Below are 27658 nucleotides of genomic sequence, written 5' to 3' on the forward strand. Positions count from 1 at the left end.
ATTGGAGTGTAAGTGCTTATAAAGTTCTGTTGTGTTGTGGTATTGTCTTTTGGTTTTCTAGCACGTGTAGCAGTGCCATCCAACAACTCCAGTCTTACACCATGGACCATTTTACCGTCATAACCCCTCCTTATCAACTTCATTTCCATCTCATCAAGTTGTTTCAGCATAGTGGGTACATCACTGTTATTGCGGATGACCCTAGTGAGTTGTGATTTCACTAAACCTGTTTTTTGGTGTCTCGGGTGAAAGCTATTAGCTTCCAACAGAGAATTACGATCAGTTGCTTTAGTATATAATGATGTACCAAAGACATATTGTTCATCATTCTGGACCTTGAAGATAGTAATAGTTTTGTTGTTTTTATTCACTGCAATTGTAGTCCTTTAGTCTCAGGTGTCATATGCTGGTGTAGTGTCGGTCAGCAACAAAAATAACTTGATGGGTCTGAAGTATTACAGCCCTGTTGTGCCTTACAAGACCGCGCTTTAATTTTGAGCTGGAGATTGGACTGACACTCACACGCATACACTTTTGACTTTGGGCTTACACAGTATGTTTGTTTTTGTTTCTAAGGTTTCCATGGCAACCGTTAGCCAATCGGCCCATACTGATATGTCAAAATCACGCTTCTGCGTGATGACATCGGTGGGGGCGGATGTGGAGTATGGATTGTAGATTGTGTATATACAGTTACCAGGGGAACCTGTAGCCAATCTGATCCGACCGACGTTTGAGTGTGATGACGTCGGAGGTGAAGGTGGTGATTTACCGAGCGGGAACATTTTAAAATGTTTGTATATAAGGTGGGTATTAGGTGTATAGTGTTAGCGATTTTTTCTACTTTGGGGACATGATGGTTCTATGATATTGATATTGGAAGATCATTTGACAAAGATGTCATAACGACATTGAAACGTTATGGATGAACTTGCTTTTGATATGTATTGGATGAATTGAAAAATTAAAAATTGTTTTCTCTAAGACCAGTGAGTGCCTTCTTTCAAATGAGGAATATATATATATATATATATATATATATGTTTTTTTGTAACTACGTGTGTATTGCCCCGCTATGGCTGAGATGATTGGAGCTTAAATTATTATAGCTATAGAACAATTGTTTATAAGTATGAGCACCAAGGCCATGTTAATATGCAGCATTAAGTCGCAAGCACCTACTTACTAGGAGGTGCTTTTTATAGTAATATGAATAAGCCATACCATTGCAAACAAACTATGGTAAACATATGGCTAATTTAAATAACGTGGTTTGCTGTAAAGGTCCTTATTGGACATTTTTGGGCGTCTAGTGCTACTATAGACAAATCAGATTGGACCCACTAACACAGTCATGTGTCAGGAATTGAAGGGTCTATCTGCCAGTTCTTTGAAGGGACAGATATCGAGCCTGTCGGTGTTGCTGCACAAACGATTAGCTAAGCTTCCAGATGTGCAGTCCTTTGTTAAGGCTCTGACTAGAATCAGACCTGTGACTCCGCCTTGGAGTCTCAATCTTGTTCTGCGTGTTTTGCAGCAGGCTCCGTTTGAGCCCATGCATGCTGTTGACATTAAACTGTTATCTTGGAAAGTTTTGTTTCTATTAGCCATTGCCTCGGCTTGCAGAGTCTCTGAGATCTTGGTTTTACAGTGTGACCCACCTTACCTTGTTTTTAATGCTGATAAAGCGGTTTTATGTGCTTTATCGGCATTAAAATCGTAACATTAATCAAGAGATTGTTGTTCCTTCCTGGTGTCTCAATCCTTCTTCAGCAAAGGAATGTTTGCTTCACAATTTGGATGTGGTTCGTACTTTGAAGTGTTACCATCAGGCTAATAAGGAATTCAGACAATCTTCATCTTTGTTTGTCGTTTATGCGGGTCGACGTAGGGGACAGAAGGCCACTACGTCTTTCTGGTTAAGAAGTGTCATCCGCTTGATTTATGAGAAAGCGGGACAGCAGCCTCCCGATAGGATTATGGCTTATTCCACTAAAGCAGTTGCTTCTTCCTGGGCTTTTAAGAACGAAGCCTCTATGTATCAGATTTGTAAGGCGGCTACCTGGTCCTCCTTACATACTTTTTCTAAATTTTACAAATTTGATGTGTTTGCTTCGGCTGGAGCAGCTTTCGAGAGAGAGGATTTGCAGGCTGTGTTGCCCTGGCAGGAAGAGTCCACGACTCCGCCCATTAGAATTTTTTGGGCAGTTCCCTTTTTGTTATTCTTCTGGCACCTTTATACCCTGATGTTTCTCCTACTTTTGCTTGTTCCCTTGGCCGAATGACTGGGGATGGGGTAAGTGGGAGAGGACATTTAAGCCTTTGGCTGGGGTGTCTTTGCTTCCTCCTGGTGGTCAGGTGTTGTATTGCCCATCAGTAAGGAATATCGTTGTGGACTCTCCCTGCCAGGAAAGAAAGGAATTTATCTTATAAGCATAAATTTTGTTTTTGGGCCCCCCTAAAGGTATCTAAGCGCTGCGGAATCTGTTGGCGCTTTATAAATAAAGAATAATAATAATAAGTAGTAGTAATAATGTCCATGCTACTCTATATAATGATTTTGATAATAGAGCTGGACCTGCAACCTGCAGTAATAATAAAGCTCCCCTGTGTTAGGTTGTACACATTCTGCACACAACTACATAGACTGGCTGCACTTGGCCCCCCCCACCAGCACTTAGGCCCTGGTGCCACTGCACCTGCTGCGCCAATAGTACTTCCACCCCTGCCACAAGTATATCACAAGTATCTGTGCGCTTGTATAACAAGTTTATGTGCACATTTTCAGATTAGCAAGTAAACTGTGCTTTCCATTCTGTTTTTCAGATATCTACCAGTTTTACATAAAACAATTGCAAATCATTAATACAATGTCCCTTCAGCAGGTCAATCCCTCATAATACAGTTGTTTAAATTGATAGGTCAATTTCAGTTCCAAAATAATAGTGAAACTTGTAAATTAATTTTCTATTTGAGTTAGGGCATTATGGGTATAGTGGGCTTGTGTATAGGATGTGATAATATATGTACAAAGAATCACAGAACAAATATAGTGCAAGATAAACCTTGAGCATCTGAGATAATTTGGTGCCTTCCTTGTATTAGCGACTTTCACTTGAATGAGTTTGGGATTTGTACCCAGATTGACTTTAGATTTTGCCATTTTTTGCACTATGATTTTTTTTTTTACTACCTAAGATAAAGTCACATTATAAAATGGAAAAATAATCCTGCTTGTTTAATAAGCATTCACCCACGCAATGGTGATTTCATGTTTGAATTGAATTGAGAATTGCAATCATAGGACAAGAAATGTAAATAAATGTTTTCATTGATTCAAGTTGTTTACTTACAGTTTAAAAATTAAATTTTAACACAATTGTAATAAATAGCTTGGAAAATCCTAATTGTTGTTAATAATTGTGCTAGATAAATAGGAAGCATAGCATTAAAGGAATACTGAACCCCCATTTTAGTTTCAGCACCCTGGATAGCGCTTGCTTATTGGTGGCAACATTTAGCCACCAATAAGAAAGCGTAACCCAGGTTCTGAACTTAAAATGGTATGTCTCCTAAGCTTTTTAAATAAAGCTAGCAAGAGAACAATGAAAATAGGAGTAAATTAGAAAGTTGCTTAAAATGTCGTGCTCTATCTGAATCATTAAAGAAAAAAGTGTGGGTTTGGTATCCCTTTAAAATATTTAAAAATAAAAAAAGATCTAGGTCTTTTTACAACCCCATCCCGCTACTTCTACATCCATTTATTATTAGGACAAAAGTTAGCTAGTATTCTTATATGCTCTCTAAAGTTACCAGCTTGTTCCTTGTTTCTTTTTGGACAGAGAGTTGTTTAAATTAAAATAATTTTTATTTTTACTATTTGTGTTGAATTATCAGCACATTACCAACACTCTCAGCTAGATTACAAGTTTGTGCGTTCGTCTTTTAACGCTGAACATATGGCATTTTCAGCGTTAAAACAGCACCGCAGCTATTGCAAGTCTTGTCGGTATAGGTCTACCGCTAGCCTTTTAGCCTGTAACGCAGCGTCAGTACCGCACTCGTAAAAATTACGTTTTTTCATGGGATTCCCATAGCGCTGCCATTACGAGTTTTGCGGTCAGGCTAAAAAGTGAGTGTTACACTCTAAAGCGACAAGAACTGTACCGCCAAAGCTGTAACATAAAACTCATATCTAATGTGTTTAAAAGTACACTAACACTCATAAACTATCTATTAACCCCTAAACCGAGGCCCTCCCGCATCGCAAACACTAAATAAAATTTATTAACCCCTAATCTGCCGCTCCCGATATCGCCGCCATTAATAACAATTATTAACCCCTATTTCTCCAACATTGGTGTGTCCGGTCCACGGCCTCATCCTTACTTGTGGGATATTCTCTTCCCCAACAGGAAATGGCAAAGAGTCCCAGCAAAGCTGGCCATATAGTCCCTCCTAGGCTCCGCCCACCCCAGTCATTCTCTTTGCCGTTGAACAGGCAACATCTCCACGGAGATGGTTAAGAGTTTTTTGGTGTTTAAATGTAGTTTTTATTCTTCTATCAAGTGTTTGTTATTTTAAAATAGTGCTGGTATGTACTATTTACTCTGAAACAGAAAAGGATGAAGATTTCTGTTTGTAAGAGGAAGATGATTTTAGCAGACAGTAACTAAAATCGATTGCTGTTTCCACACAGGACTGTTGAGATGAAGTAACTTCAGTTGGGGGAAACAGTTAGCAGACTTTTCTGCTTAAGGTATGACTAGCCATATTTCTAACAAGACCATGTAATGCTGGAAGGCTGTCATTTCCCCTCATGGGGACCGGTAAGCCATTTTCTTAGTCAAACATAAAAGAATAAAGGGCTTAAAAAAGGGCTTAAAAACTGGTAGACATTTTTATGGGCTAAAACGATTGCTTTATTGGGGCATATTATGCAGATTCTAGCTAATAATTGGCATTATAATCTTGGGGAACGTTTAAAAAATGGCAGGCACTGTGTTGGACACCTTTTTTAGTCTGGGGGCCTTTCTAGTTATAGACTGAGCCTCATTTTCGCGCCATTACTGCGCAGTTGTTTTTGGAGAGCAAAGCATGCAGATGCATGTGTGAGGATCTAAGAATCACTAAAAAAAGCTTCTAGAAGGCGTCATTTGGTATCGTATTCCCCTCTGGGCTTGGTTGGGTCTCAGCAAAGCATTTTGCTGGGACTGTATAGGGGTCAAATTTAAAAACGGCTCCGGTTCCGTTATTTTAAGGGTTAAAGCTCTGAAATTTGGTGTGCAATACTTTTAATGCTTTAAGACACTGTGGTGAAATTTTGGTAATTTTTGAACAATTCCTTCATACTTTTTCACATATTCAGTAATAAAGTGTTTTCAGTTTGAAATTTAAAGAGACAGTAACGGTTTTATTTTAAAACGTTTTTTGTGCTTTGTTGACAAGTTTAAGCCTGTTTAACATGTCTGTACCTTCAGATAAGCTATGTTCTATATGTATGAAAGCCAATGTGTCTCCCCATTTAAATTTATGTGATAATTGTGCCATAGTGTCCAAACAAAGTAAGGACAGTAATGCCACAGATAATGATATTGCCCAAGATGATTCCTCAAATGAGGGGAGTAAACATGATACTACATCATCCCCTACTGTGTCTACACCAGTTTTGCCCACACTGGAGGCCCCTAGTACATCTAGTGCGCCAATACTTATTACCATGCAACAATTAACGGCTGTAATGGATAACTCCATAGCAAATCTTTTATCCAAAATGCCTACTTATCAGAGAAAGCGCGATTGCTCTGTTTTAAACACTGAAGAGCAAGAGGGCGCTGATGATAACTGTTCTGACATACCCTCACAGCAATCTCAAGGGGCCATGAGGGAGGTTTTGTCTGATGGAGAAATCTCAGATTCAGGAAAAATTTCTCATCAAGCTGAACCTGATGTTGTGACATTTAAATTTAAATTAGAACATCTCCGCGCCCTGCTTAAGGAGGTGTTATCTACTCTGGATGATTGTGACAATTTGGTCATTCCAGAGAAATTATGTAAGATGGACAAGTTCCTAGAGGTTCCGTGCCCCCCGACGCTTTTCCTATACCCAAGCGGGTGGCGGACATAGTAAATAAAGAGTGGGAAAAGCCCGGCATACCTTTTGTTCCCCCCCCTATATTTAAGAAATTATTTCCTATAGTCGACCCCAGAAAGGACTTATGGCAGACAGTCCCCAAGGTCGAGGGGGCGGTTTCTACTCTAAACAAACGCACTACTATTCCTATCGAAGATAGTTGTGCTTTCAAAGATCCTATGGATAAAAAATTAGAGGGTTTGCTTAAAAAGATTTTTGTACAGCAGGGTTACCTTCTACAACCAATTTCATGCATTGTTCCTGTCACTACGGCAGCGTGTTTCTGGTTCGAGGAACTAGAAAAGTCGCTCAGTAGAGAATCTTCATATGAGGAGGTTATGGACAGAGTTCACGCACTTAAATTGGCTAACTCTTTTGTTTTAGATGCCGCTTTGCAATTAGCTAGATTAGCGGCGAAAAATTCAGGGTTTGCTATCGTGGCGCGCAGAGCGCTTTGGCTAAAGTCTTGGTTAGCGGATGTGTCTTCCAAGACAAAATTGCTTAACATTCCTTTCAAAGGTAAAACATTATTTGGACCAGATTTGAAAGAGATTATTTCAGACATCACTGGGGGAAAGGGCCACGCCCTCCCACAGGATAGGTCTTTTAAAGCTAAAAATAAGCCTAATTTTCGTCCCTTTCGCAGAAACGGACCAGCCTCTAATTCTGCATCCTCTAAGCAAGAGGGTAATGCCTCACAGCCCAAACCAGCCTGGAAACCAATGCAAGGCTGGAACAAGGGTAAGCAGGCCAAGTAGCCTACCACTGCTACCAAAACAGCATGAAGGGATAGCCCCCGATCCGGGACCGGATCTAGTGAGGGGCAGACTCTCTCTCTCTCTTTGCTCAGGCTTGGGCAAGAGATGTTCAGGATCCTTGGGCGCTAGAAATAGTTTCTCAAGGTTATCTCCTGGAATTCAAGGAACTACCCCCAAGGGGAAGGTTCCACAGATCTCACTTATCCTCAAACCAAATAAAGAGACAGGCATTCTTACATTGTGTAGAAGACCTGTTAAAGATGGGAGTGATACATCCAGTTCCAATAAGAGAACAAGGAATGGGATTTTATTCCAATCTGTTCGTAGTTCCCAAAAAAGAGGGAACATTCAGACCAATTTTGGATCTAAAGATCCTAAACAAATTTCTCAGGGTACCATCGTTCAAAATGGAAACTATTCGAACGATCCTACCCACCATCCAGGAAAGTCAATTTATGACTACCGTGGACTTAAAGGATGCGTACCTACATATTCCTATCCACAAGGAACATCATCAGTTCCTAAGGTTCGCTTTTCTGGACAAGCATTACCAGTTTGTGGCACTTCCATTCGGATTAGCCACTGCTCCAAGGATTTTCACAAAGGTACTATGGTCCCTTCTAGCGGTTCTAAGACCAAGGGGCATTGCAGTAGTACCTTACTTGGACGAAATCCTAATTCAAGCGTCGTCCCTGTCAAGAGCAAAGGCTCATACGGACATCGTCCTAGCCTTTCTCAGATCTCACGGAGGAAGGTGAACAAAGAAAAAAGTTCTCTGTCCCCGTCAACAAGAGTTCCCTTCTTGGGAACAATAATAGATTCCTTAGAAATGAGGATTTTTCTGACAGAGGTCAGGAAATCAAAACTTCTAAGCTCTTGTCAAGTACTTCATTCTTTTCCTCGTCCTTCCATAGCGCAGTGCATGGAAGTAATAGGATTGATGGTTGCAACAATGGACATAGTTCCTTTTGCACGAATTCATCTAAGACCATTACAACTGTGCATGCTCAGACAGTGGAATGGGGATTATACAGACTTGTCTCCGATGATTCAAGTAGATCAAAAGACCAGAGATTCACTTCGTTGGTGGCTGACCCTGGACAATCTGTCACAGGGAATGAGCCAGAGTGGGTCATTGTCACGACCGACGCCAGTCTAGTGGGCTGGGGCGCGGTCTGGGAATCCCTGAAAGCTCAGGGTCTATGGTCTCGGGAAGAGTCTCTTCTCCCGATAAACATTCTGGAACTGAGAGCGATATTCAATGCTCTCAGAGCTTGGCCTCAACTAGCAAAGGCCAAATTCATAAGGTTTCAATCAGACAACATGACGACCGTTGCATATATCAATCATCAGGGGGGAACAAGGAGTTCCCTGGCGATGAAAGAAGTGACCAAGATAATTCAATGGGCGGAGGATCACTCCTGCCACTTGTCTGCGATCCACATCCCAGGAGTGGAAAATTGGGAAGCGGATTTTCTGAGTCGTCAGACATTCCATCCGGGGGTGTGGGAACTCCATCCGGAAATCTTTGCCCAAATAACTCAATTATGGGGCATTCCAGACATGGATCTGATGGCGTCTCGTCAGAACTTCAAGGTTCCTTGCTACGGGTCCAGATCCAGGGATCCCAAGGCGACTCTAGTAGATGCACTAGTAGCACCTTGGACCTTCAACCTAGCTTATGCATTTTCACCGTTTCCTCTCATTCCCAGGCTGGTAGCCAGGATCAATCAGGAGAGGGCCTCGGTGATCTTGATAGCTCCTGCGTGGCCACGCAGGACTTGGTATGCAGACCTGGTGAATATGTCATCGGCTCCACCATGGAAGCTACCTTTGAGACAGGACCTTCTTATTCAGGGTCCATTCGAACATCCGAATCTGGTTTCCCTCCAACTGACGGCTTGGAGATTGAACGCTTGATTTTATCAAAGCGTGGGTTTTCAGATTCGGTAATAGATACTCTGATTCAGGCTAGAAAGCCTGTAACTAGAAAAATTTACCATAAAATATGGAAAAAATATATCTGTTGGTGTGAATCCAATGGATTTCCATGGAACAAGATAAAAATTCCTAAGATTCTATCCTTTCTACAAGAAGGTTTGGAGAAAGGATTATCTGCAAGTTCTTTAAAGGGACAGATCTCTGCTTTATCTGTTTTACTTCACAAAAGACTGGCAGCCGTGCCAGATGTTCAAGCATTTGTTCAGGCTCTGGTTAGGATCAAGCCTGTTTACAGACCTTTGACTCCTCCCTGGAGTCTAAATCTAGTTCTTTCAGTTCTTCAAGGGGTTCCGTTTGAACCTTTACATTCCATAGATATTAAGTTACTATCTTGGAAAGTTTTGTTTTTGGTTGCAATTTCTTCTGCTAGAAGAGTTTCAGAGTTATCTACTCTGCAGTGTTCTCCACCCTATCTGGTGTTCCATGCAGATAAGGTGGTTTTGCGTACTAAGCCTGGTTTTCTTCCGAAAGTTGTTTCTAACAAAAATATTAACCAGGAGATAGTTGTACCTTCTTTGTGTCCGAATCCAGTTTCAAAGAAGGAACGTTTGTTACACAATTTGGACGTAGTCCGTGCTCTAAAATTCTATTTAGAGGCTACTAAAGATTTCAGACAAACATCTTCCTTGTTTGTTGTTTATTCTGGTAAAAGGAGAGGTCAAAAGGCGACTTCTACCTCTCTTTCCTTTTGGCTTAAAAGCATTATCCGATTGGCTTATGAGACTGCCGGACGGCAGCCTCCTGAAAAAATCACAGCTCACTCCACTAGGGCTGTGGCTTCCACATGGGCCTTCAAGAACAAGGCTTCTGTTGACCAGATATGTAAGGCAGCGACTTGGTCTTCTCTGCACACTTTTGCCAAATTTTACAAATTTGATACTTTTGCTTCTTCGGAGGCTATTTTTGGGAGAAAGGTTTTGCAAGCCATGGTGCCTTCCATTTAGGTGACCTGATTTGCTCCCTCCCTTCATCCGTGTCCTAAAGCTTTGGTATTGGTTCCCACAAGTAAGGATGACGCCGTGGACCGGACACACCAATGTTGGAGAAAACAGAATTTATGCTTACCTGATAAATTACTTTCTCCAACGGTGTGTCCGGTCCACGGCCCGCCCTGGTTTTTTTAATCAGGTCTGATGAATTATTTTCTCTAACTACAGTCACCACGGTACCATATGGTTTCTCCTATATATATTTCCTCCTGTCCGTCGGTTGAATGACTGGGGTGGACGGAGCCTAGGAGGGACTATATGGCCAGCTTTGCTGGGACTCTTTGCCATTTCCTGTTGGGGAAGAGAATATCCCACAAGTAAGGATGACGCCGTGGACCGGACACACCGTTGGAGAAAGTAATTTATCAGGTAAGCATAAATTCTGTTTTTTCTGCTCCCCAACATCGTCACCACTGTACTTAAGTTATTAACCCCTAAACCGCCGCCCTCCTGCATCACAAAAACTATTTAAATATTATATAACCCCTAATCTGCCGTCCGCCCACATCGCCCCCACTATACTAAAGTTATTAAGCCCTACACCGCCACCACTATAATAAACCTATTAACCCCTAAACCGCAAGCCCCCCACAACAAAATATACTAAATTAAACTATTAACCCCTAAACAAAAAGCCCCCCACATCGCAATAAACTAATTTAAACTAGTAACCCCTAACCCTAATGTAACCCTAACACCTCCTAACTTTAACATAATTAAAATAGAGCTAAATTAAACTTACAATTATTAACTAAATAATTCCTATTTAAAACTAAATACAAACTTACCGGTGAAATAAAACCTAAGCTAGCTACAATATAGCTAATAGTTATATTGTAGCTAGCTTAGGTTTTATTTTATTTGACAGGTAAGTTTGTATTTATTTTAACTAGGTAGACTAGTTAGTAAATAGTTATTAACTATTTAATAACTACCTAGTTAAAATAAATACAAACTTACCTGTCAAATAAAACCTAAGCTACCTTACACTAAAACCTACCATTACAAACAAATAAAAAAAACTATCATTACAAAAAAAAATAAATAAAAAAAAAATTATTCCTATTCTAATTTTAAGCGGGACTTCAAAAACTGTAAGTGGATCGTCTTGGGGTTATTGTTAGGTTTTTTGAAGGTTTTTTTGGGTGGGTTTTATTTTTAGATTAGGGTTTGGGCAGTAAAAGAGCTAAATGCCCTTTTAAGGGCAATGCCCATCCAAACTTCCAGGTTTTTTTTTTAGATATTTTTTATTTTTATTTTGTGGGTTTGGGGGGGGGGGTTTGTAATGTTAGTGGGGGTTTGTAATTTTTCTTTCATAAACAGAGCTGATTTCTTTAGGGCAATGCCCTACAAAACGCCCTTTTAAGGGCCATTTGTAGTTTATTCTAGATTAGGTTTTTTATTTTGGGGTGTTTTTTTTTTTAATGGATATTAGAATAGGATTAATTTTTATTATTTTTTATAATTTGTTTGTTATTTTGTGTAATCTATTTTTTAGGGGGTGTTTGTTTTTCTTTTGTAGCAAAAGAGCTGTTTCCTTTTGTAGGGCATTGCCCTAAGTTATTTTTTTAAGGGCCCCCAAAAGGCCCTTTTAAGGGCCCTTGGTAGTTTATTTTAGATTAGGCTTTTTTATTTTGGGGTGTTTTTTTTAAAAAAAGGATATCAGAATAGGAATCATTTTAATTTTTTTGAATAATTTCGTTGTTTTTTTTGTAATGGTAGGTTTTTTTATTTTTTGTAATTTTAGGTTTTAGTGTAAGGTAGCTTAGGTAATTTTGTATTTATTTTAACTAGGTAATTATTAAATAGTTAATAACTATTTACTAACTAGTCTACCTAGTTAAAATAAATACAAACTTTCCTGTGAAATAAAAATAAAACCTAAGCTAGCTACAATATAACTATTAGTTATATTGTAGCTAGCTTAGGTTTTATTTCACAGGTAAGTATATATTTAGTTTGAAATAGGAATTATTTAGTTAATAATTGTAAGTTTAATTTAGCTCTATTTTAATTATGTTAAAGTTAGGGGGTGTTGGGGTTAGGGTTACGTTGGGGTTAGGTTTATGGGTTAATATAGTTTAATTTAGGTTGTTGCGATGTGGGGGCTGCCGGTTTAGGGGTTAATAGGTTTATTTAGTTAATATTTGTAAGTTTAATGTAGCTCTATTTTAATTATGTTAGTTAGGGGGTGTTAGGGTTACGTTAGGGTTAGCGGTTAATTGTTTAATTTAGGTTGTTGCGATGTGGGGAGCTGGCGGTTTAGGGGTTAATAGGTTTGTTTAGTGGTAGTGATGTGGGAGGCCAGAAGTTTAGGGGTTAATACCTTTATTTAGTTGTGGCAATGTCAGGGAGCGGCGTAATAGGGGTAATAGATTTAGAATAGTGGCAGCGATATCGGGAGCGGCAGATTAGGGGTTAATAATTGTAGGCAGACGTCGGGGGCAGCAGATTAGGGGTGTTTAGACTCGGGGTTTATGTTATGGTGTTAGGTTTAAACATAACTTTTATTTTTCCTCATAGACATCAATGGGGCTGTGTTACGGAGCTTTTATTTCTGTGATCGCAGGTGTTAGACTTTTTTCTGACCCGCTCTCCCCATTGATGTCTATGCGGAAAGTGTGCACGAGCACGTCAAATCAGCGCTTGTTTTTGGGGCGGTATGGAGCTTAAAAACCCCATATCACCAGCACAAGCCGGGTTTTTAAAAACTTGTAATGGCAGCACTATAGAGGATTAAATAACGCAATTTTTGTTGCGTTCGTTAATTTCCCTATAGCGCTCATAACTCGTAATCTAGGTGTCTATCTATAAAGTGCTGCACAAATCATTTAATTTACTCTAAAATACCTAATAAAAAAATAAATATTATTGCATCCAATTTTTAAGTTTAGAATTTATATCTATCAAATTTGTTTTGTTCTCATGGTATTCTTTGTTGAAGAGATACCTAGGTAAGTGTCTGGAGCACTAAATGGCAAGAAATAGTGCAGCCATCTAGTGCTCTTGCAAATGGATAACATTCTTGCAAAACTGCTGCCGTATATTGCTCCAAACACATGCACGCTCCTGACCTTACGTCCCTACTTTTCAACCAAAGATACTAAAAAAATGAAGAAAATGTGATGATAGAAGTAAATTAGAAAGTTGTTTAAAATTACATGATCAATTTTTGGTTTCATGTCCCTTTAAAAATTACAAAAATGTAAAGAACTGGGGCACAAAACTTTAGTTTTACAGCTCCACTAAACAAGGACCAACCCTGCTTTCTTAATACAGTTTTTGTAGTAAAGCAATTGTTCTTACATTTAAAAAATTTCTTCACGTTAGTAAATTAAAAGGTCTATTATATTGAACTAGTCCTAAAGCCGGTGTACACGGCCATTGTTTGCAGTACAGTGGTTCAACCCCTTGCTCTATCTCTCTGCCCCCTCTCTTTTGCTCTCTCTCTCTCTCTCCCCCTCTGCTGCTCTCTATCTCCCCCCTCTCTATTTTGCGCTCTCTCTCTCTCTCTCTCTCTCTCTCTCTCTCTCTCTCTCTCCCCCTCTCTTTTGCTCTCTCTCCCCCCTCTCTTTTCCTCCCTCTCTTTTGCGCTGTATCTCCCCCCCCTCTCTTTTGCGCTCTCTCTCCCCCCTCTCTTTTGCTCGAGTCTCTCTCGCGCTCTCTCTCTCTCTGTCTTTTGCTCTCTCTATCCCCCCTCTTTTGCTCTCTCTCTCTCTCCCCCCCCCTCTCTTTTGCCCTCTCTCACCCCTCTCTTTTGCGCTCTCTCTCCCCCCTTTCTTTTGCTCTCTCTCCCCCCTTTCTTTTGCTCTCTCTCCCCCCATTCTTTTGCTCTCTCTCCCCCCTTTCTTTTGATCTCTCTCTCCCCCTCTCTTTTGCTCTTTCTCTCCCCCTCTCTTTTGCTCTCTCTCTCCCCCTCACTTTTACTCTCTCTCTCCCCTCTCTTTCCCCACCCTCTCTTTTGCGCTCTCTCTCCTCTCTTTTGCTCTCTCTCCCCTTCTTTTCCTCTCGCTCTCTCTCTCTATCTCTCTTTCTCTTTTGCTCTCTCTCTCTCCCTTTCTTTTGCTCTCTCTCTCTCTCCCTGTCTTTTGCTCTCTCTATCCCCCCCACTTTTGCTCTCTCTATCCCCCTTCTCTATTGCCCCACCCACGTCACGCCCGGCCGCCCCGCCCCTCATCACACACGGTCGTCCCAGATGTCATGCCAGCCAGGTCAGTCTTCTCGAAGGCCAGGTGTGTTTGTCCTTGCGCAGTTTCTGCTGCACATGACAGATTCGGACAAACACACTTGGCCTTTTATAGAATAGGATGGGATCTATTAGAGAGAATTTACATCTGCAGAATATGTCGATATTCAGAGACATCTCCTAAAAAAAAACTATTTAAATTTAACAGCCCTTAAACTTCATATGCCTTATATATTTTATTTTTTATCATAGACCATACCTTAAGGTTTTTTTATTTATCATAGGGGTTTGGATTTCTGGAATAGCCATCAATAGTGAGATATGAGAAGACTTGTAGAGCCCTGTCGCAGACTTTTCATATTTTCTTTTTTTAAATAAAGTTTTTTTTATGTATACATTGCAGATGAAACATTTTTATTTGTAACACATCGTAAAAAAGAATGCCAAAATATAAGATATTAATTTTTCTTACAATGATTTTATTAAAATATTGATTGCTGTCAGGATTTGAAAGACAATGGGAAAATGAAATCTGCATGGATAAACTTAACTAACTTTAATATGGTTAAAATGTTCTGTACAAATCCAAAAACATTTTACTCGTAAGCCATGCAAGCTCGGTCTTCACATTGCTTATCTGGCATATTAATTATGTTTGCCTTCTATTTTTTAAGGTCAGACAGAGTACTTCAAGGCCCAGACCACAGTCTTTTCCAGCCGCAAATGGAAATGAAGGTAAGAGAAAGATAGTACATAAAACTTGAATGTTTATTATTGCTTGTTGTTGATAAAGCAGAATGTAAAAACATTTATCTTAAAGGGACATGAAACCCAAAACATTTATTTAATTACTCAGAGCATACAATTTTAAACAACTTTACAATTTACTTCTATTATTTAATTTGCTTCCTTCTCTTGTTATCCTTTGCTGAAAGGTTTATCTAGGTAAGCGCAGAAGCAGCAAAGAACCTAAGTTCTAGCTGCTGATTGGTGGCTGCATATATATACCAATTGTCATTGACTTACCACATGTGTTTAGTTAGCAACCAGTAGTGCATTGCTGTTCCTTCAACAAATGATACCAAGAGAATGAAGTGGAAAGTTGTTTAAAATGGTATGTTCTACCTAAATCATGAAAGATTTTTTTGGAGTTTGATGTGCCTTTAATGATTTTTTTTTAAAAATGGCATGATTGACAGGCCTAGTAACATTGAAAAGTATTTCAAAATATGTCCCGATGATATTATTGAAAGTGGTATCATTTAATTAGGTCTACTGCTATATATGCATTGGTTTCCATAACCTTCTTTTTAATTTATATTTAAGCCTTAGTAGAACATAGTTTTAAAAAAATAATAATTCCTTTTTATCATTTTATAAGTATATATGCTTTGCTGTAACAGTTTTAAAACAACTGCACTCTTTTCATTTAAACAAAGGGCGTTAAACAATTAATAGAAACTCCACTCAGAACTTGCAGAGCACTGCTGGACACGAGTGAAGACGACACTGATCAAATTAGCAGCGTTATCTGCACAACCCAGTTTGGATCAGCAGCATTTTTTGTTTGGGACCTACAGTGCTCTGCATGTCCAGAGTAATACTTCTACTGTGTGTTTAACGCCTTTGTAGGGGTTTAACACACAGTAGTGTAGGGGCCGATACTCTTAAAATGACATGCTCTAACTGATTAGTGCATGTAATTTTTTGGCTATAATAGCCCTTTAATTGAGTGTGGGGGGAGTCTTTCGGTGAAGCAATCATTAAGAGATGTATAATTTTATATATTTATTATTGTGAAATCATGTCAGTGCTTTTAAACCATCTGTTGAGAGATTGTTAGATTACCACATAGAATTAGGCATTTTAGACCGCTCTACCTATCTATACTATAATTGTGAAGCTGCATCCAGGTGGATTCCTAAAAATGGCAGGGTGGTGAAATGGCAGGGTGGTGATTCTTCAAATTCAAATCAGCCAATAGGATGAGAGCTACTCAAATCCTATTGGCTGTTCAAATCAGCCAATAGGATGAGAGCTACTGAAATTCTATTGGCTATTCAAATCAGCCAATAGAATTTCAGTAGCTCTCATCCTATTGGCTGATTTGAATTTGAAGAATCAAATCAGCCAATAGGAATTTTAATTGCGTACCTTGAATTCACTATCCAGTGTACGGCGGCAATCGTTCGAAGAGAATCCTCACTGCTCCATGGCTCCGTGGTCGCCTGTCTTCAGTTCCAGGATCGCTGTTTTTCAGTTCCAGGGTCGTAGGTCTTCAGTAGTTTATGGGTGTTAGTGTACTTTTTAACAGTTTAGTTATGAATTTTTTGCTACAGCTTTGTAACGTAAAACTCATAACTACTGACTTTAGATGGCGGTACGAATCTTTTGGCTTAATAGCAAAACTTGTAATACTGGCGCTATGAAAGTCCCATTGAAAAAGGTGTGGGACTGACGTTGCGTGACAGCCAAAAATGTGTACGGTACACCTATACCTGCAAGACTTGTAATATCGGCGTTATGGAAAAAGCATTGTTATGAAGCATAACGCTGCTTTTTCATTCATAATGCCAAACTCGTAATCTAGCTGAATATCTTTGCTTACAGTGGATTTAGTCGACTTATATTTAACCATATGTGCCCTTCTATTTAACCACCTCTCACTAAACTCTTCCCTTTCTACTTTCTTATAAAAACAGTACTTTGAATGTAGGGGTTAAATTTGCTTTGACTTGCACAAACATATACATGAGCTGGTGGGAGACCCACATTTTTGCAGATATTAAACATAGTAAAGGGATGTAAAACCCAATTTTTGTATTTCATAAATCAGATAGGGCAGCAATTTTAAGCAACTTTCTAATTTACTCCAATTATAATTTTTTCTTCGTTCTCTTGGTATCTTCCGCCCCATTTTTGGTTCCCACCAATCAGCAACCAAAATTAAAGATGCTGAACCAAAAAAGGGCTGGCTCCTAATATTACATTCCTGCTTTTTAAAATAAACATACATAGAGAACGAAGAAAAATTGATAATAGTAAATTAGGAAGTTGCTCAAAAATTCTGCTCTATTTGAATCATGAAAAAAAAATGGATTTTATTTTCCTTTAATTAATTAATAAGTGTAAAGGTTACAAAAGTTTAAATGCTGTCCTATTTATTTGGGATTAATAAATCTGTGGTATTGCAGTTTACTTTTTAGCACAACAAACACAATATTATGTCCCTTGGTGTGTTTCTGGTTTGAGATTTCACTAAAAGACAAATATGTTTTAAACTTCATAAGATCCCCTTTATCAGCATTACAATTTACTGCCCAAATAAGAGTGAATTTCATAGTGAAAGTGAGTTGTGTCAGGTAAAAAAAAATGAGTTGTCCTGATAAAACTGTTTTAAAAAAATCCTTTACAAGAGTGAAGATTCCAGGTTTAGGGCACACTAACAGGTCAGATATTCATGATATCTGAACTAATGCAGAAGTGAAACAATCAGCTGATCAGTAACCATGGATATTAACCTGTTCTCACCCAACTTAATTCTGTAATCTGGTCTGTTAATGTACCATGAGGACTGTAATTGTGAAACACTAGATTATACAGAACATAAACATTAGGATTAGTAGTTGTCCATGTGTCTCCATGCTGAGAAAGTAAACTGCAGCAAATATTAAAGTCTGTTTGTTTTTTTTACCCCAGAACAAGCCAAAAGCAGTATTTATTTATTCCTTATAGGATAGAACATTCTAAATTATATTAAAGGATATTTAAATATTATTTTCTTAAGGATTATAATGTTTTAAAATCTTACAATAGATAGAAAGAGCAACATATGAGTTAAGATGATTTCTTGAACTATTTGAATTTTCTATAACCAAGATCATATTAGAGCAGGAAAAGCAATTTCTCCAACATAGGTGTGTCCGGTCCACGGCGTCATCCTTACTTGTGGGATATTCTCTTCCCCAACAGGAAATGGCAAAGAGCCCAGCAAAGCTGGTCACATGATCCCTCCTAGGCTCCGCCTACCCCAGTCATTCTCTTTGCCGTTGTACAGGCAACATCTCCACGGAGATGGCTTAGAGTTTTTTTAGTGTTTAACTGTAGTTTTTATTATTCAATCAAGAGTTTGTTATTTTAAAATAGTGCTGGTATGTACTATTTACTCTGAAACAGAAAAGAGATGAAGATTTCTGTTTGTATGAGGAAAATTATTTTAGCAACCGTTACTAAAATCCATGGCTGCTCCACACAGGACTGTTGAGAGGAATTAACTTCAGTTGGGGGAACAGTGAGCAGTCTTTTGCTGCTTGAGGTATGACACATTCTAACAAGACGATGTAATGCTGGAAGCTGTCATTTTCCCTATGGGATCCGGTAAGCCATTTTTATTCACACAGTAAATAAGGGCTTCACAAGGGCTTATTAAGACTGTAGACATTTTCTGGGCTAAATCGATCATATTTACACATATTTAGCCTTGAGGAATCATTTAATCTGGGTATTTTTTGTAAAAGAATATCGGCAGGCACTGTTTTAGACACTTTATTCTATTGGGGCTTTCCCTAATCATAGTCAGAGCCTCATTTTCGCGCCGGTATGGCGCACTTGTTTTTGAGAACAGCATGACATGCAGCTGCATGTGTGTGGAGCTCTGATACATAGAAAAGTCTTTCTGAAGGCATTATTTGGTATCGTATTCCCCTTTGGGCTTGGTTGGGTCTCAGCAAAGCAGATTCCAGGGACTGTAAAGGGGTTAAATATAAAAACGGCTCCGGTTCCGTTATTTTAAGGGTTAAAGCTTCCAAATTTGGTGTGCAATACTTTTAAGGCTTTAAGACACTGTGGTGAAATTTTGGTGAATTTTGAACAATTCCTTCATACTTTTTCGCAATTGCAGTAATAAAGTGTGTTCAGTTTAAAATTTAAAGTGACAGTAACGGTTTTATTTTAAAACGTTTTTTGTGCTTTGTTATCAAGTTTATGCCTGTTTAACATGTCTGAACTACCAGATAGATTGTGTTCTGACTGTGGGGAAGCCAAGGTTCCTTCTCATTTAAATAGATGTGATTTATGTCATAATAAATTTAGTAAAAATGATGCCCAAGATGATTCCTCAAGTGAGGGGAGTAAGCATGGTACTGCATCATCCCCTCCTTCGTCTACACCAGTTTTGCCCATACAGGAGGCCCCTAGTACATCTAGCGCGCCAATACTCCTTACTATGCAACAATTAACGGCTGTAATGGATAATTCTATCAAAAACATTTTAGCCAATATGCCCACTTATCAGCGAAAGCGCGACTGCTCTGTTTTAGAAAATACTGAAGAGCATGAGGCCGCTGATGATATTGTTTCTGAAGGGCCCCTACACCAGTCTGAGGGGGCCAGGGAGGTTTTGTCTGAGGGAGAAATTTCAGATTCAGGAAAAATTTCTCAACAAGCTGAACCTGATGTGATTACTTTTAAATTTAAGTTGGAACACCTCCGCGCTCTGCTTAAGGAGGTGTTATCCAATTTGGATGATTGTGATTATCTGGTCATTCCAGAAACACTATGTAAAATGGACAAGTTCCTAGAGGCCCCGGGGCCCCCCGAAGCTTTCCCTATACTCAAGCGGGTGGCGTACATTGTTAATAAAGAATGGGACAGGCCCGGGGTACCTTTCGTACCTCCCCCCATATTTAAAAAATTGTTTCCTATAGTCGACCCCAGAAAGGACTTATGGCAGACAGTCCCCAAGGTCGAGGGGGCGGTTTCTACTCTAAACAAGCGCACCACTATACCCATAGAAGATAGTTGTGCTTTCCAAGATCCTATGGATAAAAAATTAGAAGGTTTGCTAAAAAAGAGGTTTGTTCAGCAAGGTTACCTTCTACAACCAATTGCATGCATTGTCCCTGTCACTACAGCCGCGTGTTTCTGGTGCGATGAGCTAGAAAAGGCGATTATTAGTAATTCTTCTTCTTATGAGGAGATTATGGACAGAATTCGTGCTCTTAAATTGGCTAATTCTTTCACCCTAGACGCCACCTTGCAATTGGCTAGGTTAGCGGCGAAAAATTCTGGGTTTGCTATTATGGCGCGCAGAGCGCTTTGGTTAAAATCTTGGTCAGCGGATGCGTCTTCCAAGAACAAATTGTTTGACATTCCTTTCAAGGGGAAAACACTGTTTGGCCCTGACTTGAAAGAGTTTATCTCTGATATCACTGGGGGCAAGGGCCACGCCCTTCCTCAGAATAGGTCTTTCAAGGCCAAAAATAAACCTAATTTTCGTCCCTTTCGCAGAAACGGACCAGCCCCAAGTGCTACGTCCTCTAAGCAGGAGGGTAATACTTCTCAAGCCAATCCAGCCTGGAGACCAAGGCAAGGCTGGAACAAAGGAAAGCAGGCCAAGAAACCTGCCACTGCTCCCAAGACAGCATGAGATGCGGGCCCCCGATCCGGGACCGGATTTGGTGGGGGGCAGACTCTCTCTCTTCACTCAGGCTTGGGCAAGAGATGTTCTGGATCCTTGGGCGCTAGAAATAGTCTTCCAAGGTTATCTTCTGGAAGTGATTCATCCTGTTCCATTAAAAGAACGAGGGATGGGGTTCTACTCCAATCTGTTCGTAGTTCCCAATAAAGAGGGAACGTTCAGACCAATCTTAGATCTCAAGATCCTAAACAAGTTTCTCAAGGTTCCATCGTCCAAAATGGAAACCATTCGAACAATCCTTCCATCCAGAAAGGTCAATTCTTGACCACGGTGGATTTAAAGGATGTGTATCTACATATTCCTGTCCACAAGGAACATCATCGGTTCCTAAGGTTCGCATTCCTGGACAAGCATTACCAGTTCGTGGCGCTTCCTTTCGGATTAGCCACTGTTCCAAGGATTTTCACAAAGGTACTAGGGTCCCTTCTGGTGGTGCTAAGACCAAGGGGCATTGCTGTAGTACCTTACTTGGACGACATTCTGATTCAAGCGTCGTCCCTTCCTCAAGCAAAGGCTCACACGGACATAGTCCTGGCCTTTCTCAGATCTCACGGATGGTAAGTGAACGTGGAAAAGAGTTCTCTATCTCCGTCGACAAGAGTTCCCTTCTTGGGAACAATAATAGACTCCTTAGAAATGAGGATTTTTCTGACAGAGACCAGAAAAACAAAACTTCTAAACTCTTGTCGGATACTTCCTTCCGTTCCTCTTCCTTCCATAGCACAGTGCATGGAAGTGATAGGTTTGATGGTAGCGGCAATGGACATAGTTCCTTTTGCGCGCATTCATCTAAGACCATTTCAATTGTGTATGCTCAGTCAGTGGAATGGGGACTATACAGACTTGTCTCCGAAGATACAAGTAAATCAGAGGACCAGAGACTCACTCCGTTGGTGGCTGTCCCTGGACAACCTGTCGCTAGGGGTGACCTCCCGCAGACCAGAGTGGGTCATTGTCACGACCGACGCCAGTCTGATGGGCTGGGGCGCGGTCTGGGGATCCCTGAAAGCTCAGGGTCTTTGGTCTCGGGAAGAATCTCTTCTACCGATAAATATTCTGGAACTGAGAGCGATATTCAATGCTCTCAAGGCTTGGCCTCAGCTAGCGAGGGCCAAGTTCATACGGTTTCAATCAGACAACATGACGACTGTTGCGTACATCAACCATCAGGGGGGAACAAGGAGTTCCCTGGCGATGGAAGAAGTGACCAAAATCATTCAATGGGCGGAGACTCGCTCCTGCCGCCTGTCTGCAATCCACATCCCAGGAGTGGAAACTTGGGAAGCGGATTTTCTGATTCGTCAGACATTGCATCCGGGGGTGTGGGAACTCCATCCGGAAATCTTTGCCCAAATCACTCAACTGTGGGGCATTCCAGACATGGATCTGATGGCCTCTCGTCAGAACTTCAAGGTTCCTTGCTACGGGTCCAGATCCAGGGATCCCAAGGCGACTCTAGTAGATGCACTAGTAGCACCTTGGACCTTCAACCTAGCTTATGTATTCCCGCCGTTTCCTCTCATCCCCAGGCTGGTAGCCAGGATCAATCAGGAGAGGGCGTAGGTGATCTTGATAGCTCCTGCGTAACCACGCAGGACTTGGTAGGCAGATCTGGTGAATATGTCATCGGCTTCACCATGGAAGCTACCTTTGAGACGAGACCTTCTTGTTCAAGGTCCGTTCGAACATCCGAATCTGGTTCTACTCCAGCTGACTGCTTGGAGATTGAACGCTTGATCTTATCAAAGCGAGGGTTCTCAGATTCTGTTATTGATACTCTTGTTCAGGCCAGAAAGCCTGTAACTAGAAAAATTTACCACAAAATATGGAAAAAATATATCTGTTGGTGTGAATCTAAAGGATTCCCTTGGGACAAGGTAAAGATTCCTAGGATTCTATCATTTCTTCAAGAAGGATTGGAGAAAGGATTATCTGCAAGTTCCTTGAAGGGACAGATTTCTGCCTTGTCTGTGTTACTTCACAAAGAGCTGGCAGCTGTGCCAGATGTTCAAGCCTTTGTTCAGGCTCTGGTTAGAATCAAGCCTGTTTACAAACCTTTGACTCCTCCTTGGAGTCTCAACTTAGTTCTTTCAGTTCTTCAGGGGGTTCCGTTTGAACCCTTACATTCCGTTGATATTAAGTTATTATCTTGGAAAGTTTTGTTTTTGGCTGCAATTTCTTCCGCTAGAAGAGTTTCAGAATTATCTGCTCTGCAGTGTTCTCCTCCTTATCTGGTGTTCCATGCAGATAAGGTGGTTTTACGTACTAAACCTGGTTTTCTTCCAAAAGTTGTTTCTAACAAAAACATTAACCAGGAGATAGTCGTGCCTTCTTTGGGTCCGAAACCAGTTTCGAAGAAGGAACGTTTGTTGCACAATTTGGATGTTGTTCGCGCTCTAAAATTCTATTTAGATGCTACAAAGGATTTTAGACAAACATCTTCCTTGTTTGTTGTTTATTCTGGTAACAGGAGAGGTCAAAAAGCAACTTCTACCTCTCTCTCTTTTTGGATTAAAAGCATCATCAGATTGGCTTACGAGACTGCCGGACGGCAGCCTCCTGAAAGAATCACAGCTCATTCCACTAGGGCTGTGGCTTCCACATGGGCCTTCAAGAACGAGGCTTCTGTTGATCAGATATGTAGGGCAGCGACTTGGTCTTCACTGCACACTTTTACCAAATTTTACAAGTTTGATACTTTTGCTTCTTCTGAGGCTATTTTTTGGGAGAAAGGTTTTGCAAGCCGTGTTGCCTTCCATTTAGGTGACCTGATTTGCTCCCTCCCTTCATCCGTGTCCTAAAGCTTTGGTATTGGTTCCCACAAGTAAGGATGACGCCGTGGACCGGACACACCTATGTTGGAGAAAACAGAATTTATGTTTACCTGATAAATTACTTTCTCCAACGGTGTGTCCGGTCCACGGCCCGCCCTGGTTTTTTAATCAGGTCTGATGATTTATTTTCTTTAACTACAGTCACCACGGTATCATATGGTTTCTCCTATGCAAATATTCCTCCTTAACGTCGGTCGAATGACTGGGGTAGGCGGAGCCTAGGAGGGATCATGTGACCAGCTTTGCTGGGCTCTTTGCCATTTCCTGTTGGGGAAGAGAATATCCCACAAGTAAGGATGACGCCGTGGACCGGACACACCGTTGGAGAAAGTAATTTATCAGGTAAACATAAATTCTGTTTTTACTTAGCCTATCAGCTGCAAGCCTGCAACATAATTGGCCCTAACCATAACATCATATCCATATTTAAGACTGTTAATGTAGCTACCTGTACCTTCTATAAATGGTAATATGGTTACATCTCTTTTCCAGAGGGTGTTATTTTATTAGCATTATAATAAATAAAATGAATAATTCTTTGGGTCTATATAAAATTAAATCAAGATATAAAAGGGTACTTTGATCTGTGCTAGCTGCACAATTAAAAATAGCACCCACCAATTCACAAACAGCACCTTCTTCCTGTGATATTTGTTGCCAGTGGAGCAGAGGAGACTGTGTTTCCTTTCAAATTTAAAGAATAAAAATCCACAGCACCAAAACTTATGAAGAAATCTTAGAAGTTTATTGTTGTCTCAGATACAAACATATGCAACCTTTCTGGAGCCATTCCCTTAATCATGCATAAGCTAAACAGGTGTGCACTGAACCTTTATAGGGAAAAACTTAACCCTTCATACAACCATGCAACTTACATTAGTATAGTGCCACCTAGCTGACATTACAATCTAGTACATCAAACGGAAAGACAATTTCTTTACATAAATACTATAATAATACTAATGAATAATTCTAAAGTGCAAACACGTTAAAAATACCTATACCAGACTAGAGCTGCAAGATGCTAACCTTAAAGAAACACAGTATAATCTAACTCCCTATTTAGACCTATGGGTACCATAGTGTTAAGTTTATGAATCCAAAAAGACTCTTTTTGTTTCAATAGCTGTTCCATATTGCCGCCTCCTGCGTAACCTACCTATACCATCAATGATTTGCCATCTAAGCTGGCTTTTATTGTGCCCAGTCTTTAAAAAGTGACTGGACACTGGGGCATTAAGATCCCCACAACGAATATTAGACCTGTATTGACTCATCCTATCTCTTACCTTTCTAGTCATCTCACCTAAATAAATCCTCGAACAGGGATACTTTATTAGGTAGATGACATAGGATGAGCCACACGTGTAATGTTCCTTAATCCTGATCTTTCTCCCAGTTAGGGGATGAAGGAAATCTTTGCCCTTAATAACTGCACTGCAACTGGCACACCTCAAACAAGAGAAAGTGCCAGTATTTTTTTTATGTGATATAGGTTTGGCAGGGGACTTTTCTGGGGCCCACATCACTCTTGACTAACATATCTCTTAAGTTAGGGACCCTTCTATAGGCTATCATAGGGAGGTCTTTAAAGGCCATGATGTCAACAATTAATAGATCTGTTTAATAGATCCTTGTGGACAGGAGCTTTTCCAGATGACTGAAGAATTGCTATTGTAGTACAGCTTTATAAAAAGGACACAAGCTAATATACTGATAACTACAGGTCCACTAATTTCACTTTTACATTATGAAAATTAACGGAAACTCTTTTTAAAGTAAGGAATTATGCCTTGTATACACCAGTAAAGAGCAATATATGTAGCTGATCTAGGTTTTGGTAAAGCATTTGAGACCCAACAAATTATTTAATTAACCACATTGTCTTAAATGGTAAATGGTCTAAAACTTACAAGAAACATCATGATTGCAATATATACAGTATAGTTTAGAGAGTAAGAATTTATCGAGAATTCTTGAATTATGTTAAGTGATTAATTAAAGCTGGCACTGGAAGCATTTTTTTCAGACAAATTGCAACACCAAAACAAGAGGTAATGATTGTAAACACATGCAAGATATAATTATGTATTCCATGCAAATATTAGCCTTAAAATAATATGCAGCTTTAATTTTACCATGATATTAGTTTTTTAAATATTGATTATATAAGTAAGATAGTTTAGTTTCTATAAATTACTGTAGATTTTATAATGTAATGGGTGCTGCCATGTTTAAAATAGTTTTCTGTTTTTCTCTGTCTTCCATGGAGAACAATTAGGGAAAGATATATCATCCAGGCAATAAAGTAGACTTTGTGTGACATGGCGGTGTCCTTTAAAGATACTCAGTTGAATTTAAAAAAAACAAAAATTTTCAGAGTTAAATCACAGGAAAGGGGGACAAAATAAATAATTAAAGTGTATTATAAAGTTGTTGTTTTTTTAACTACACATAATAAATTATTTTATATTACAATCTCATACTGTTTAATACCCCTTTAAATTATAGAGTAGTTTGTTCAGAAATAGATTTTAGAAACTTCTTTATAGAAAGGGTGGTTCAGTTATGGAATACATTTCCATTACAGGTGGTAATCATTATGGAATAAACCTCCTTTAGAGGACAAAGATTGCAATGACATGCGAAATGCTTATGATATGCATAAGGCTAACCTAAGAATGGCACAAGCTTATGCTTCAGAAAGAAATATAGGCACCTGATGTGTTCTTATCTGCAGTCAAAATATATGTATCTATATTTCTAGCAACATTTTTTGTATCTTAATGCTCTTTCCAATAATGTTGCCTTTCTTAAATTAAGACTATGTTCAAATCTTCATCATTTTCCAGCCTTTTTGAAGACTTCTTAGCAGTTCTCTTCCTTAGTTAGGCTAGAAGACCTCTACTTAACTAATCAGGAGACAGATTGGAGTGTTTGAAAATGGGGTAAACTCAAATTGAAAACATCTGTAGTAAATTCCTTCTGAAAAACTGTACACACCAGTATTTTTTACATGGAGTTAGAACAGGGGCCTAAAAGCCAGGTATCTAAAGTCCCCCCGCACCCCCCACATCAAATGTGATTATAAATTTTGGAAAAATAGGCTTTCTAATGGATTGGAATGGAGTTGAATGGTAAATTGTCCTAAATATGCTGCATACCTCTTATATAAATATATTTTAAAAAATCATGAATCTCTAGCCCAAGAAGCCATTGTAGTGTAGTGAGCATACACTGGGATCATTGAAGACATCAACATGTTTGGGCAGGGGTAACAAAATACCACTATAGTTTACTAACCCAAATTTATAACTTATTCATTGCAATTTTGTCTGGGACTAGTGGAAGTTTCAAGCCATGTGCTTATGTCACCAGGTAAAAGCTATGATGAATATTAAGCTGCTGCCACAATGATATTGATTGGCACACATGGATAATTATATTTGGTAAATATTAGTTTAGGGCTGATACCAGACATTGATTTGTCAAGTCTTACAACATTCCTAGATGATATATGAGACATATGTTATAAAATTCTGCTATGCTTAAATGGACACTGAACCCAATTTTTTTCTTTCATAGCAAGAAATTTGAATCAACTTTCTAATTTACTCCTATTATCAATTTTTCTTTGTTCTCTTGCTATCTTTATTTTAAAAGCAGGAATGTAAATCTTAGCAGCCAGCCCATTTTAGGTTCAGCACCATGTATAGCGCTTGCTTATTGAAGGCTTACATTTACCCACCAATAAGCAAGGATAACCCAGGTTCTCAACCAAAAATAGTCCGGCTCCTATGCATCACATTCCTGCTTTTTAAATAAAGATAGCAAGAGAACAAAGAAAAATTGATAATAGTAGTAAATTAGAAAGTTGCTTAAAATTGCATGCTCTATCTGAATCATGAAATAAAAAATGTTTGGTTTAGTGTCCCTTTAAGGCTATTGTCAGGGTTCCCTCCTCTGATGTTCATGCTCCCGCCCTCCTCCGTGCCTTCCATGCCCGTTTCCCCAATAAGCCTTTTGTCCTCCCGTGGGGGAGGGGTCATTGAGGGGAGGGTACTTTCAGGGTTTTTTCCCTGCTTTGTTTGCCATGTGCTGCTGGCAGCCATTTTACGTACCTCTTACTGAAACTGGTGCAGAGTGTCTGATGCTGCTCATTTCTTGCACTGGTGTACATTATCTGTGTGAGACAGGTTGCAGTCTCAGTATTGTGATGTCATCACTTATTATTTAAAGGGCCTCTGTTCAGTATGCTTTGCCCTTGCGTTGTCTCAGA

At 39.6% G+C, this 27658-nt stretch overlaps 1 protein-coding gene across 2 annotated transcripts in view; it reads left to right on the plus strand.

The window, feature by feature from the left end:
* SH3YL1 (SH3 and SYLF domain containing 1) overlaps window positions 1-27658 on the plus strand; it is a 307999-nt gene that overhangs the window by 181185 nt on the left and 99156 nt on the right. For both annotated transcript variants that reach the window (XM_053709734.1, XM_053709736.1), the window contains one exon: window positions 14742-14802. In XM_053709734.1, the coding sequence (XP_053565709.1) occupies window positions 14742-14802 (61 nt within the window). The remainder of the gene's footprint in view (window positions 1-14741; window positions 14803-27658) is intronic.

The sequence above is a fragment of the Bombina bombina genome, chromosome 4 (genome assembly GCF_027579735.1).
Source record: "Bombina bombina isolate aBomBom1 chromosome 4, aBomBom1.pri, whole genome shotgun sequence".
NCBI classification, from domain to species: Eukaryota; Metazoa; Chordata; class Amphibia; order Anura; family Bombinatoridae; genus Bombina; species Bombina bombina.